The sequence below is a fragment of the Gastrolobium bilobum genome, unplaced genomic scaffold, assembly GCF_033153095.1.
Source record: "Gastrolobium bilobum isolate Gb01-03AN ecotype WA unplaced genomic scaffold, APGP_CSIRO_Gbil_v1 utg10474, whole genome shotgun sequence".
Lineage (NCBI taxonomy): Eukaryota > Viridiplantae > Streptophyta > Magnoliopsida > Fabales > Fabaceae > Gastrolobium > Gastrolobium bilobum.
The window spans coordinates 22026-37213 of NW_026897746.1; the positions used below are offsets into that span (position 1 = coordinate 22026).

The 15188-nt window shown below is 33.6% G+C and overlaps 1 protein-coding gene across 1 annotated transcript; it reads right to left on the minus strand.

The window, feature by feature from the left end:
• Positions 1 to 1536: 1536 nt before the first annotated feature.
• On the minus strand, positions 1537 to 12293 carry LOC133309748 (protein ROOT INITIATION DEFECTIVE 3-like). Its single transcript, XM_061510549.1, has 8 exons — positions 12069 to 12293; positions 3979 to 4092; positions 3592 to 3725; positions 3336 to 3477; positions 3055 to 3257; positions 2451 to 2572; positions 1974 to 2206; positions 1537 to 1722 (listed from the first exon to the last, which is right to left on the minus strand). The coding sequence occupies exons 1-8, from the start codon at positions 12291 to 12293 to the stop codon at positions 1537 to 1539; spliced, it is 1359 nt and encodes a 452-aa protein (XP_061366533.1).
• Positions 12294 to 15188: the final 2895 nt, after the last annotated feature.

Genomic DNA, 15188 nt, shown 5'->3' on the forward strand with positions numbered 1-15188 from the left:
AAGGAGGGTTTCATTTCACAGCTCCATCGCATGGTCTTTTTTATAATTTTGTTTTTTAGTACTTTATCTTTTATTTAGTTTTTTTACATTTATTTTCTATCGTTTATTTTGAGTTTGATATTTGTCATTTTAAATGATATAAGTTGTGTTATTTTAAGAGATAGATAGACACAGGAAATAAAAATTATGTGAGAGAGAAAGTGTGTGATTTTTTTAATTTAAATTTTAAATAAAAAAAAGTATGAATCTATTTCTCTTTTAAAATGACGTAAGATTATGTCATTTGAAATGACAAATATTTTTTCCTTTATTTTTTGGTTAAAACTTAAAACATTTTTGTTTTTTACATAACATCTATTTTAATTTTACATATGTTCGATCGTTTTGAATTTCATTTTATTAGTGTGTTAAAGAACTCAAACTCCCAACATTTCAATAGCATAGTATTTTCCAATTCATGTGAATGGAACAAGTAGTACTTTTTCAGTACATAAATAGTTAATATCAATAAAAGTCGAGTTATGCTTTTCACATTTTGATGAAGTCGGTGTAGTTATGTCTTATTGAAAAAAAGAAATTCTTTCATTATTAATGCAAATGAATTTTCTTTTTTAATTCTTGTAAAATTTTGGAGTTGTATTCTATTTCTAGTTGATGGGAGATTAAATTAAAAATAAACATCAAATAAAAGACTAAAATTTCATATATTATACTTCTGTACCAGTGTAATATTCATTTTCAATATAATTATTTTATATCAATCTCACTGCATTATAAGGATGATAAATGGTGGGACAAGATTAAAAATAATTATATATATAAAGATTAAATTAAAATTTTCTTAAAAATTAAACTAAAAATAACTGGAAAAAATATTTAAACGTTTATTTGTTTTAATCTTTTGGCTTTTATTGTTTGTGTTTTATTCCATTTTGTCTTTCTCTTATGGGCTAAAATGGGATCTGTTGAGACTTGAAGACAGCTCCAATTATAAAAATTCAATTAAATTTTGGAAAAATACCAGAGCTGACACACAAACCACACGCGCCTCGTCCAATGCACATTACACATTGTTATTCTCTAATACCAACTCAACTACAAAGCTAGTGCAGAATCTTTCGGGCGTTTGGCAGGATAAATTTTTTTTATGTGATAATTTCAATTTTTAAAAATATAATTTTTACATTCAATTTACGATAATATCTTAAAATTAAAAAATTTAAAAAATTTAATTTTTGGAAATTTCAAAAAATCTTGCATACCAAACCGGCCCAAAAGTTTAGCATTTCACATAGAAACAAGTCTAGATACACAGTACGGAGCAAAAGCCAAGAAACTACTCCTGAACTGAAACACGTCTTGAAGAAAATAACCAAAGGCTAAATTACTTGATTTAAGAGGTGAAGAGAACTACAAAGACCCTTTTTTTTTTTTTTTGATAAATACTACAAAGACCCTTTATCTTGAAAAGGAATAAGCTAAGGTTTCTGATTTTCCTCTTCCTGAACAAGACTCTGAACTTTGGGCTTTTTTCTACTATTTTTTTGAAATTCGGTTTTTTTTTTTAGAGAACAATCTGCGCCGCATCATGTCCAACAGTTGTGACTTCAGTTGTTTGTTTATATTCATGACATGCTTCGCCATCTTTATGGCCCATACACGAGACTCTATATTTGTTTCCACTTTCATTTGCATGGCCATGGCCATAGCCATTTCTGCTTTCTGCCCACAAGACAAAGCCCAAATTCCCACTTATATTAAATAAGTTACTCTTAAAATAAGAAAATAAATTATAAAATATAAAAAAATAAAGAAACTAATCCTTAAAGATAATACTTTAAACTATATTAAGATATAATCAATATTTTATACAATATCATGTGGACATTCTAAGAGGATGCATTATATAAAATTATTATACTGTATGTGTTAATAAATGGAAGCTAATATATATTCAAGGGAAAGGAAAAAACCTGTGAACAAGACATGTTCTGTCTCAAGAAACCAGAACTTCGTAAATCAATACAAGTTTGCTTTTCTTTGTAGAGGCGACACAAGGAAAGGAGAGTGTTTGTTCCGTTGGATGAGTTGATGGACTGAGAATACTTTTCAAGTGGAGAAACATTATACTCATTGGAGATTCTCCTATTGTTTGATGTATGGAGAACTGAGGACCTTGGCACTACCACAATATTAGTTACTTTCCCTGCTATTAATAAAACCATCGACCATTGCTTAATATATGTCTTTGTAACTTTGTTCTGAAACTTTTATCATCACTATTAAGTGCTTTTACAAACTGACATCAATGCATACAGAACGATGGTCTTCAAAATTCTTTTAAAGAATATTTTGCCAAAAGAAACAGTTTATACATGCCCAAATGAATGCCAACTTCCTCTACCATAAAAGAGAGAAGAACAATAACATAACTGGAGAGGTTGTGTTACCTTTTTGAAGACTTAACCTTCGAATGATTGCACAGTTGATGACATCCCAAATGCAGATCGTGCAGTCTTCAGAGGCAGATATTAGGCCTGCTTGACTCGTGGTCAAGGCAGTAATGGCTCCACTGCATGGTTCATAAAAGTTTAAGCTGATTATTATACTCAAGCTCATAATATGAACATAACTTATATTTAGGTTGGAAACTGCAATCAAAATTTGATCACTAAAGGAAGTTTCTCTTTACAGTTAAACTTAAACAGGTTGATTCTAAAACAAAGCATTTGAAACATTCAAACACCTCCATCCAATCTTGTATTAATAGAATTAGCTTTGGATTAAATATCTTGTAAATATTTATACAACAATAATTTAAAAGGGAGTTCTTTGTTTTTAACTTTATGCTCAGCTTCTAACCCTGTATACCACTTCACATTAAACCTCGACTAGCAAGGGTGAGGCGAGGCCAATCCTTATATGCAACCTTACCCTTCCATATTTACAAAGAGATTGTTTCTTAGATTTTAATCATGTATGCCGAGATGAAATTATATCCTCAATGAACATTGAGAAAAGAGAAGCTTCAAGGACCGTATATATATATATTACTTGTGTCCTTTCAATTCCAGTGGTTGGCCTATTGTGATAATGGAAGGACCTTCTTCCAGACCAAGATCAAGCTTGTTGACAATTATTGTTCCATTTACTGTTCCGTAAAACAAGAGCATCTCTACTTGGTGAAGGGCGATGGAAGTTATTGCCAAAGGATAAACTTGAGTTTGCATAAGCCTTCCTGAGATAAAGTCCCAGACCTATGATAAACGGAATATCCCATCTTAATATAAAGTCATCTCATGAAAATCTTACAGCATGTACCATAGTTTCATCACCTTGCATGTGCCATCAAGGGAGCTTGATACTAAAACTGAGTAACTGCTTGGTGTAGTTAAAAGACCTGTTATGGAGGACATGTGCCCTGAAAAACAATGTAACAAAGAAGGCAAGCTTCCCCTTTCTTCCACATCTAACAGACTTGCATCAAATTGAATAGAACAAATGTATCAATATAGAAGCGATTAATATCTATTCTATTGCATTTATTCGTGAGGCCAAAAATTGTCTTGGGAAAGCAAATTCAGTATTTACCTAATCATGGACCAAACACAGATCATACCATCATCTGAAGCAGAAATAAGAAGGGAATTGTCATCTGAAAATATCATGCAGTTTAGAGATTTATTATGAGCACTCCAAGTCTTCAGCAATTTTCCACTGGTCACCTACAATTAACCATATATAAATATATCAGAATTTCACCAAATACAAGTTTCCATCTAAATCTTACATGCAAGTTTATACCAGCGAGTGTTAGGACAAAAAATGGGCGAAGTTCAATCAATTTAATGGGAAATATGCATGTGAATAAAAACAGGACTGATGAGCTGAAAGTGACTAATTGAGAAAGTAGAATTTTAATATACAGATAACAAACATTTTTAGATAAAATAAATAATTCAAGGTGTTTTTACATACATCCCAGATATAAGCATTTCCAGACAAAGCTCCTGCCACAAGGTATATGCCATCTTTTGTGCAAGAAAGTGGCCCAAAGGCCTCCAGTGTGTAATTTGAAAGTGGTTGTTGAGGCTGAAACAATAACATATAAATAACAATGAAATATTCTGCAAAAAAATAATTTACCATTCATAAATTAAAAGGCAAGATAATCATTACTAGTAAGCACAAAGTACCACCGCTGTATGCCAATATTTACCTTATTCTGCATGGCAATATTTGCTAATAAACCATATCCATTGGTATATATAGTCATTATACAACACAAAGACCATGAATCGAATCCTAAACATGCATAATAGACTCCAAAAACAGCGGAGGCTGTTTCTGACTATAAATTGAAGATTCCAGAAACTGCTTTGACGTTTATTAAATAACCATTTGTAACTATGATTAAAGGGTTCCCTTTTTGTCATTTGACATGACAAGAGCACTTTCCTACACACAAATCAAGTGTGGGTCCCACGCTTAAAAAAAAAAGTCAGACCAAAGTCAGGATACGACGCGACGCCGTATCCTTGTTGCAGGAATGAACAGTGTCATTCCTGCAACATGATTCTTATATTTCCCATGATTAAATAGCCATTTGTAACTAAGATACAATTGCATTCAGATGCAAATTGTCATTTGTAACATTTATTGAATAGCCATTTGTAACTAGGATTAAATAGCCATTTGTAACTAAGATAAAATTGTATTCAAATTACGTTTGTTAAATAGCCATTTGTAACTAGGATTAAATAGTCATTTGTAACTTAGATACGACAGCCTTGTACCATCATCTATATATAGACGTTTTTTCCCAAATTGAACAAAATGGTTAGATACCAAACTCATTATGATATCAAAGCGATCCGCAAACACTTCCGCGTAACTCTGAATTATCTTGGTAGCATCCAGTACGTAGCCTAACCTAGTTGATAGCAGCATTAATGGCAAGTGAAGGTGGTCAAAGGCTTAAGGTCACATACCACAGTATATCAACTAAAGGCAAGTCTATCCACCATCAAACAACAAGGAGGCACGATGGGAGAATATTACACACGGCTACAAGCTATGTGGGACGAGCTTGAAGCAAGCAAAACAGCACACGATCGATAGGAAACTGCCTCAGCTTATGCTGCCCTGACACCTGAAGTAGCGGAACGATTGCTAACTCTGGTGGAGAAGCCACTACAAACCAAAAGGTTAACTGGTAATCTCTATAATACCTTTAAATGGCTGGTTGACAGCGAAGCATCCCAACATATGACTAGGACTTTATCTTTGTTAAAAGATATTGAAACCATAAAGCCCTTGGCAGTAGGCTTGCCTAATGGGACAACAACTCATGCTATCAAGAAAGAAACAGTAGTTCTTAATTCAGACCTTGTGTTACTTAATGTCCTATTTGTCTCCAGGTTGCAATGCAATTTGATCTTTGTAGCACAATTACTTCAGTCAAATGATAAAGAAGTGAAATTCACTAATAATAAATGTATATTAGTTTTTGGGGAGAATGCATATTAACTGTTGCACATCTTATAAATCGAACTCAATCCAAGCTTCTTGCTAGAAAGACCCCTTATGAACTGCTCTTTGGCGAGCCTCCGTCTTGTGATCATTTGAGAGCCTTCGGTTGCTTATGTTATGCACAACACCAACGCAAGTCATGCGACAAGTTTGACGCACGTGCCCAAAAATGTATCCTTGTGGGTTATCTTGTGAATAAAAAATGATGGAAGCTATTTGATCTCGAAACTAGAAAGTTCTTGGTGTCAAGGGATGTGGTGTTTGATGAAAATCTCTTCCTATATTCAAAATCATCAGCCCAGTCCAGTGACAAACATCGGCTTCCGATGCAACTTGCTTGTTACGATATGATGGTCCAACAATTAATGCAAGATAAAGATACACATGAAGAGCATGGGCCTGTAGGGACCACACCAGAACCTCCCTTGCAAGATGTTATGCAGCCTTAATTTAGCCGAAAAGAGGAGCTCATCAGAGCCTCTAGAGTCCTCACAATCTAGTACCACTACACCTTAGCACACTCAGTGCTGTGAAAGGAGACCACCAGAGTTTCTCAAAGATTATCGTTGCAATGTTGCACTTCATGCTCCCCCACGTCTCTGCACCAATACTAATGTCATCTCAGGTATCCCCTACTCTATTGCTAACTACTTATCTTATTCCTGTTTTTCCAACAACACCAAGAATTTCTTGCAGCCATCAATACATCCAGGGAACCAAGAAACTTAAGAGAGGCCATAATAGATGAAAAGTGGATTGTTGCTATGTCTCATGAAATCATAGCTCTAGAAAATAACCAGACGTGAGAACTAGTTGACTTGCCTGCCGGCAAGCGTGCATTGTCATCCAAATCGGTATTTCGTCTTAAGTATAATCTGGATGGATCGATCGAAAGATATAAGGCGAGGTTAGTTATCGCAGGCAATAACCAAGTAGCTGGTGGAGATTTCCATGAAATTTTCGCACCTGTTGCAAAAATGATCAGTGGGTGCACACTCTTAGTTGTTGCTACTGCTAGAAATTGGCATCTTTATCAACTCGATATGACAAATGCATTCCTAAATAGAGACCTCAATGAAGAAGTCTACATGTGATTTCCCTTGGATTTACTGCCACTTCCACTGATAAAGTGTGTCATTTGAAGAAATCATTGTATGGTTTGTGCCAGTCCCACAAAATTGGTTTGCTAAACTCAACACATTCCTTCACTCTTATGGTTTCACTCAAAGCAAGGCTGATTATACTTTGTTCCCTTTACAGAAGGGAGATGTTTTTGTCGTTCTACTTATTTATGTAAGTAGATATTATTTTGGCAGGAAACAGTGCTCCTGCATGCGATCAGGTTAAGTCCTATCTGAATTCTTGTTTTAAAATTCATGATTTGGGAGTTCTAAAGTATTTTCTATGGATCAAGATTGCTCACAATCCCCTTGGCATTTTCCTATCTCAACTGAAATATGCTCTAGACATTTTGTCTTAGGCTGGCTTTCTTGGATGCAAACCTGCTATGTTCCCTATAGAACAACATCATCGACTTATGCTAGCAGATGGGGAAGAGTATGAAAATCCAGCTCAGTGTAGACGCATTGTGGGTCGCTTGGTCTACCTCACTATCACAAGACTTGACCTATGTTATGCAATCCACACATTGTCCCAATTCATAAATCAGCCAAAGAAACAACATAATGATATTGCTCTTCACGTTCCAAGGTATATCAAACACAACCTTGGCCAAGGTCTGTTATTAAAATCTGATTGTGATCTCCATGTTCGAGCATTTTGTGACTTTGATTAGGCTGGATACCCACTCAGTATACTATCCATCATATGATTCTTTATTATGCTTGGTCAATCTCGCATATCTTGGAAAACCAAGAAACAAGGCACAATTTTAAGATCCTCAACTGAGGCTAAGTATAGGGCCATAGCTACTACAATTGCTGAGTTAGTATGGTTAAAAGCTTTCCTCCTTTCTCTTGGTGTCACTCACAACAAGCCTTTGGAATTTTTCTACGACAACTAGGAAACCTTACACATTGTTGCCAATTCAGTGTTTCATGAAAGAACAAAACATATCCAGTTGAACTGTCATTTCCTAAGGGATCATCTTCAGGCAAACACCATTTCTACTTCATATGTTCGGTCCAACTGTCAATTAGCATATATATTTACTAAAGCATTAGGGAAAGTTGCATTTTCTTCCATCCTTGCCAAGTTAGGTGTTTCATTCCTACATACTCCAACTTGAGGGGGAGTAATAAACTCCAAAAACAATAGATGCTGTTTTTTAATTAAAACTAAAGATTCCAAAATTTTCTCTACTGTCAATTTGTAACGTTTATTAAATAGCCATTTGTAACTAGGATTAAATAGTCATTTGTAACTAAGATACAATTGTATTCAAATTTAAATTGTCATTTGTAACGTTTATTAAATAGTCATTTGTAACTTAGATACGACAGCCTTGTATCACCGTTTATATATAGATGCCTTTCCTAAATTGAACAACATGATTCGATACCAAACTTATTAATACATTTTCTCTGGAACTATCAAAACACAGAGAACGGGCAAGATGTGGGAAAATTGGCTAAACACTTAGTGTGTGTGTGTATATATATATATATATATATATGGTTGACCAATCTTTTCAATAAGATTCTTCAGAAAAATAAGATGCCTGATGCATAGAGGAAAAGTATGTTTGTGCCTATTTACAAAAACAAGGGAGATATTCATAATTGTTTTAACTATAGAGGCATTAAGCTAATGAGCCACACTATGAAATTGTGGGAGAGAGTTATTGAACATCGCTTGAGGAGAGAGACCAAGATTTCTGTAAATCAATTTGGGTTTATGCCAAGAAGATGTACCATGAAGCCATTTTCTTGATGCAATAATTAATGGAAAGATATTGAGAAAAAAAGAAGGACTTACATATAGTGTTCGTAGATCTTGAGAAAGCATACGACATTGTCCCAAGAAAAGTTTTATGATAGGTTTTTGAAAAGAAAAAAGTACCATCAAAGTATGCAGACAATCATGGATATGTATGATGGGACTACTACATGTGTGAAAGCTTGTAATGGAACATCAAGTTATTTTCCTATCACAGTAGGTGTACACCAAGGTTCGGCTCTAAGTCCTTATCTCTTTGCCTTAGTTATGGATTAACTAACAAAAGATATCCAAGAGAAAGTGTCATGGTGTATGCTTTTTGCAAATGAAATTGTACTTATTGATGAGACCAAAGACGGTGTTAGTAGAAATCCTGAATATATGAAGTGTCATGGTGTATGCTTTTTGCAAATGAAATTGTACTTATTGATGAGACCAAAGACGGTGTTAGTAGAAATCCGGAATTGTGAAGAAGCACGTTGGAGTCTAAAGAATTCACGTTAAGCCGGAGCAAGACTGAGTATATGAAGTGTGAGTTTTCTCTAGTAAGAGATGTAGACCAAGATTCCGTGCATCTACTTGGTCAAAAGGTACCCAAGAAAAATGTTTTTAGATACTTAAGATCCATTCTGCAAAAAGGTGGAGAGATTGATGAGGATGTAAATCATAAAATTAGAGTAGAGTGGATAAAATGGCGTAGTGCTTCTGGGTTTTTGTTTGACCGCAAAATTTCCCTTAAGCTAAAAGGAAAATTCTATAGAACAGCAGTAAGACCTGTTATGTTATATGGAGCTGAATGTTTCCCAGCACATAGGCAACATGCACATAAAATGGGAGTAACAGAGATGAGGATGTTAAGGTGGATGTGTGGTTATACGATGATGGATAAGATAAGAAATGAAGATATTCGACGAAAGGTAGGAGTACTACCGGTGGCTGAAAAGATGAGAGAACATAGATTGAGGTGATTTGGGCACGTAAAGAGAAGGCCCTTGGATGCTCCCGTAAGAACAAAAGTTGTTACCAGGAAATCGACAAAAAGAAAGGTAGAGGTAGACCGAAACTTACTTGGGAGAAGGTAATAAAACAAGACTTAATGGAGTGGGATATAAATCAACGGACGATATGCCTTAGGACGAAATGAAAAAAAGCTATTTGCATGGTGGAGGGTTAGACCCGTTATTATTCCTATATTTCATATGGTCCCTTATTAATCATTTTCCTCTTCATCTCCCCCGCCCCCCTTTTCTTTTCCTTTCCCCTTCCCCATCTTCTTCTTCTTCCTTTTTTTTTATTTTTACACCCTTTTTATTTTTACTTATATGTGTGTGTGTGTGTGTTTTATTTTTACTTATATATATATGTGTGTGTGTGTGTGGTAGGTTCCTCGTTCATTGTACCCTGGCGTTTGTAATGTACCAAAGAGAGAAAAAAATACTTGTGCTTGTGTGATATTTATGGATAATACTAAGTGTTTAGCTAATTTTCCCACATCCTGCCCTTTCTCTGAGTTTTGATAGTTACAGAGAAAATGCATTAATAAGTTTGGTATTGAACCATGTTATTCAATTTGTTGATTTCCGTCCATCTAACGATTGTTATTTATTTGAAATTAATAATTAATTAATTAGTATGACTCAACAAACTATAATTGTTAGATGAACGAAAATTAATGGTTAAGATGAGGAATAAGACTTTTAAATCTTACTCTGTAGTCAAAAGATCTCTCCCTATGTATATATATGGGGAAGGATATTATTACACCGGCATAAGAGTTAGAAGTCTTACACTCAATCTTAACCATTGATCCACTTATATCCAATGGCTCACATTACTAAAAAATTAGAGCCCTTAAATAAAAGTGGGATCAACGGACAAGATTGAGAGTGTAACTTACACTAATGTAAAATGATCATGACCCTATATATATATGTGTGTGTATTTAGTAAGTAAGAAACTAATTAGTTTTTTTAAAATATAGTTAAGCACATAACACAAGGACTCCAATTTCTTAATGTGAAATTGTGAATCTAATAATTCTAACCATTTCTCTTCGGACAAATAGACGTATGTATTTGAAACATAAATAAGAAAAACAATTAAATTAGTCATTATATCACAAACAAACAATTACTTTATTTTAAATTCTTTTTTGTATATAATTCATCTGTTAAACTAGAACAACCCCTTAGCATTTAATCCACGTGCTTGGTGGTACAATTACTTTATTATTTTTTACCATAGCAAATGTTATGTAGTTCTATCTTTGTTGATTTTGATATTTGTAATTAGGGTTTATCCGACTGATTTTTATTCAGCCATGGGAGATGATTAATTAGCCATTGAGTGAGTTTTAGGATCGTTTACAGGAAGGTACCTTTGTACAGGAAGGTTTGCAAACCCTCGAAGTTTTGCAAAAAAAAATTCTTTTGGTACAAAGTTTTGCAATTTTATTTTATTTTATTAGTGGTTTTAATTTTTGCAATTAATTAGATTTTACCCTTATTTTTAGGTAATAAAATGCCTGGTTCAGTTCAAAAATAATTAATAATGTGGAAAAAATATACCTGGTTCAATTCAAAATTTTGTACATAAGACTTCAATTCTTGTATTAATTAGAGTTGACTATACCTGGTTCAATAAAATAAGATATCAATAAAATATTTGATTCAAGAATAATTAATAATATGAAAATAAATATTTGGTTCAATTCAGAAATTTCTATATAAGACTTTAATACCGGTATTAAATAGAGTTGACTATATAAACACTTAAGGAGAAATTAATATTTATTTACTGGCTATTTAATGTTTTTGAAATTGAATCATCAATTTTTGAACCAATAATGAGAAAGATTCAAGATTTTGAAGTCCAATTCCCCACCACAACTATCAAAGCATTGCATCAAATGCACAAGTATAACATTATTTGTGAAAGATATTCATGGTAAGTATAATATTTTCCTTTATGATATTATCACATTACAATGATATGCCATTCTGCCAAGTATGGAAAGAAACGGGAAAACCGCCCTTAACGTTATTAAGTCCTTTCTCTCTGCTTTCAATTTTTCCCCAATTTCCAACAATACAGTTATGGTGGAAATGATAACAACTTTATAATTTGTTATCCGTTTGCTTGTATGTATATATCTTGGAAAAATGTTTAAAATTTTATCATGCAATCACAAAAATGATGTGGGTTTTGGGTTTTTAAAAAAAAAAATACAGTATATTTTGAAAATTTTATATTTCTTTTATAGTATGAATTTTATTAATATGCCATCAATTATTATTCTCAAATCTCAAAACGATATCATTTTGCGATCGTAGGAAATGATTTTATCTCACATGATAGGAGAAAAGTTAATTTCATATATTTTATCAAAATTTACAATAAAATTGTTAACACTCTGCGTTTTACTCACAAAAATGCGAGAATCTAGATCTCAATCCAGTGTACACATCAAAATGGTAATTGCATATAGTTTTCAAAACACTGGATCAATAAATAAAGCATTTACGGTTACCTATTTGTAGCTTAGGGATGTGAATTCAGACTAAAAAAAAATAGAATTAAAAAAAAAATTAAAACTAACCCCATTCATTAATTGGGAGTTTCAGTTGATAAAACGTTACCTTGTTCAAGGCCCAGACAACAATGGCTCCACCGCCAACAGACCCATGTTTGTTAATTTGTGATGCCACGAGGAACCGGTTTCTTAAGCACACCAATCCGAAAGATTGTGAAGCACAGGTTGGTATGTGATGAAGGTTTTCTCCTGTGTCCATGTCCCATATCGTCACCCCAATTTTCATGCTCTTGTCACTGCACGCCACCAATGCCTCTCCTTCTATCACCATCTTTCTCTGGCTATAAGAGAGAGACCCTTTAGTTTCTAAAGATTGAATTGAATTATGATGCATGTTATTAGGCGAATGAAATGTCTTGAAAAAACACAAAGGTGGTTGAGATTTATTTTTTTTGGCTTGGCATTTGTCTAAATGCTAAGAGGGTTGCTTCTTTTTGCAAGTGTTGCTCATGCTACAGGTGCAGCTCAGCTTTTGCAATACACTTGAAGACACGTAGTTTGTAGCAGAGAACATTAAATGCAGATTGAGGTGGAGATTGCATGTTTCATGCTTCGTAAAATGTATGTGGCTTGGGTTTGACCCGGTTGAATCGGACCAAATCTAGTTATGTTGTGGCTTTAGGCCTGGGTTAAGCTAAAACTGGGCTATTATAATGCCTGCCCAATAAATAAATGTGATTTTCAAATATATTATAATGAAAGAAATGTACCAAAAGAAAGTAATGAAAATAGGAACAGCAATAAATAATTAAATAAATAATTAAATTATCGAATTATATTTCAATGGAGGGATAATTCATTTCTCTACAATAAACATCTACATATATCAAAATAAATTGGAAGAAGATATAATATAAGAATCTGGCAATAGAGTCATTAACTTACCAAGTTTCTCTCATTCTCGTGAAGTACAAGACACTAAATTTAGCATGAAAGGAAAAAATAGAAAATTAATTAGAAGGTTTGTCATAAACATGAAAAATCTTTGGACGATGGGATGTTAGGTTTAGGGGTGTTCGCAGTCTGGATTAGATCGATTTTAAAGCAAAAATTATCTAATCTAATACCTTCGGTTTGATCATTTAATCATTGATTCGGTTTAAATTTTTTTAAAATCTAATCCAATTTCTTCGGTTTAATCATTCATTCGATTCGACTTTTTTTTCTTAAATCTGATCCAATCCAATCTAATTTTATTCGGATTGAATTTGATCGGTTTATGATTTTTCAAGAAACTAAAGTTTCAGTCAAACAAATCATTTGGTATATCAAAATAAAGTCATTCAAGGTTACAAACCACTTGAAAATTCAAGTCTTTAAACTAAAACAAGTCTTAAAACTCATGAAAAATAAGATAGTTTGCTATCAATAATATTAACATCCAAGATTCCAAGTTACCATCTTTGGAAAATAATAAATACGTAATACATTGGATCGATTTGGATTGGATCGATTTTCACTAACCAAACCGAAAACCAATCCAATCCAATTAAATATACGGGGTTTTTTCAATTTTTTATTTTTCGATTTTTGATTAATTTGGTTATCGATTTTTTGGTTCAATCATCGCGGTTTGAATCAGTTGATGAACACCCCTAGTTAGATCGTTCAAATTTTTTTCCATTTTTTATTAAGTTATTATTACATTTAATGCTATAAGAATAAGGTATTGGATATTGTCATGATTAAAAAGTCTTTCATCCTTGTGATCTTACTTGATTCAGCCAGATTAGATGATTAATTAATAAAAGAAAGAGAAATTTTGAAGAAGAAAAAACTCCAAAAACAAATTAAAAAATGCTCTGATCAATAGTTTTTTTTTTCAAGATTTAAACTTTGATTTTCTTGCAAAGAATGTGACCTAGTCATGACTATCATTAATATTGTCAGTGACGAAATATAATTGACCCAACTTAGCATTCAGTATCTTGACCACCTGGTGATTGATCCAAGGATAAAACTTGAACACCTTATCCAATGGTGTGTGGACCATGATCACATTGACCATAATCCTCAAAGGTACAAATAATATGTAATACTTGAAAAAATATGAATAATAACAAAATGAAGGATAAGATATATGAGGTATCCTTAAAAAAATTTTAAAGAAAGTCGCACAAAATCCAAACTATGGGAACGTCAAACTAGGATGTTAAGCAATAAATGCTTTAGGCATTCAATGCATTTAAACTCTTTTTACATTTATGGGGACCAAAGTCATTAGACTAATCAAAACTAGACATGGGTCGCATAACTGCCAAAAAGATATTCGATATGCACTTATCTCCTTTAAGCCTCAGCCAAAACTTAAAGAACCGAAGAAGAAACTTTTGATAATAAATCCTCAAGAAAGACATATGTAGACAGGCCTTGACCAAATTCAAAAACCTAAGGGGGGAAACCTCATATAGTAACCCCTTTAGAAGGTCATAAAATCAAAGATTACATTATTCACGATCTAATTGCACTATATATTTCAACATTTCTAAGAATGAAGCATTGAGTTGTGGCAGAACTTTTTTTGACCACTACATGGTCTAATAGTCAGCCCACTAAGCACCTTGATATCCACGTTATAGGTTGGTGCATGCAGCGTCGCGCTACACCTAACATCGTGATCGACAACTTTATTTGGGTACGACCCTACTTCAAAGCAAAGCTTCTTCAATAAACTTCCTTGTTCTATCATAGAGATAGAAGTGTCTAGTCAACGACTGGTATGTTGATCTTGAATTTAGGGCTCTCTCAGGTATCTATGAAGGTGATACCTTTGAGAAAACAGATCACTGTGCACAAAATAATGGCGTAGCCAAAGGGGTGGTGTGTGTATACAGTGACAACATATATCACATAGAGTAAGTGTCATACATATAGACTTTACCTCTTATTTATAGAGTTTACCTATGGGTAGTAGAATTATGGATATTTAGTGGCTTTTCTGGGGGCCCAATGCTAAGTCCATTGCTATCGTACTAGGGTTAATATCAATCAAGGATTCTTTCCCTTTTTTGCCTGTTTCTGTTGCCCTTTCTTGGGCCTTTTAGAATATAGGCCCATAATAATTGCCCCTCAGTCCGGTAATCTGGGTGATCAGACTACCGGGATGTAGGTTATGTCGTGCTCGTGGCTACGTGTTTGCCTATTGTCTCCAGGTGCTGGGTTGCAA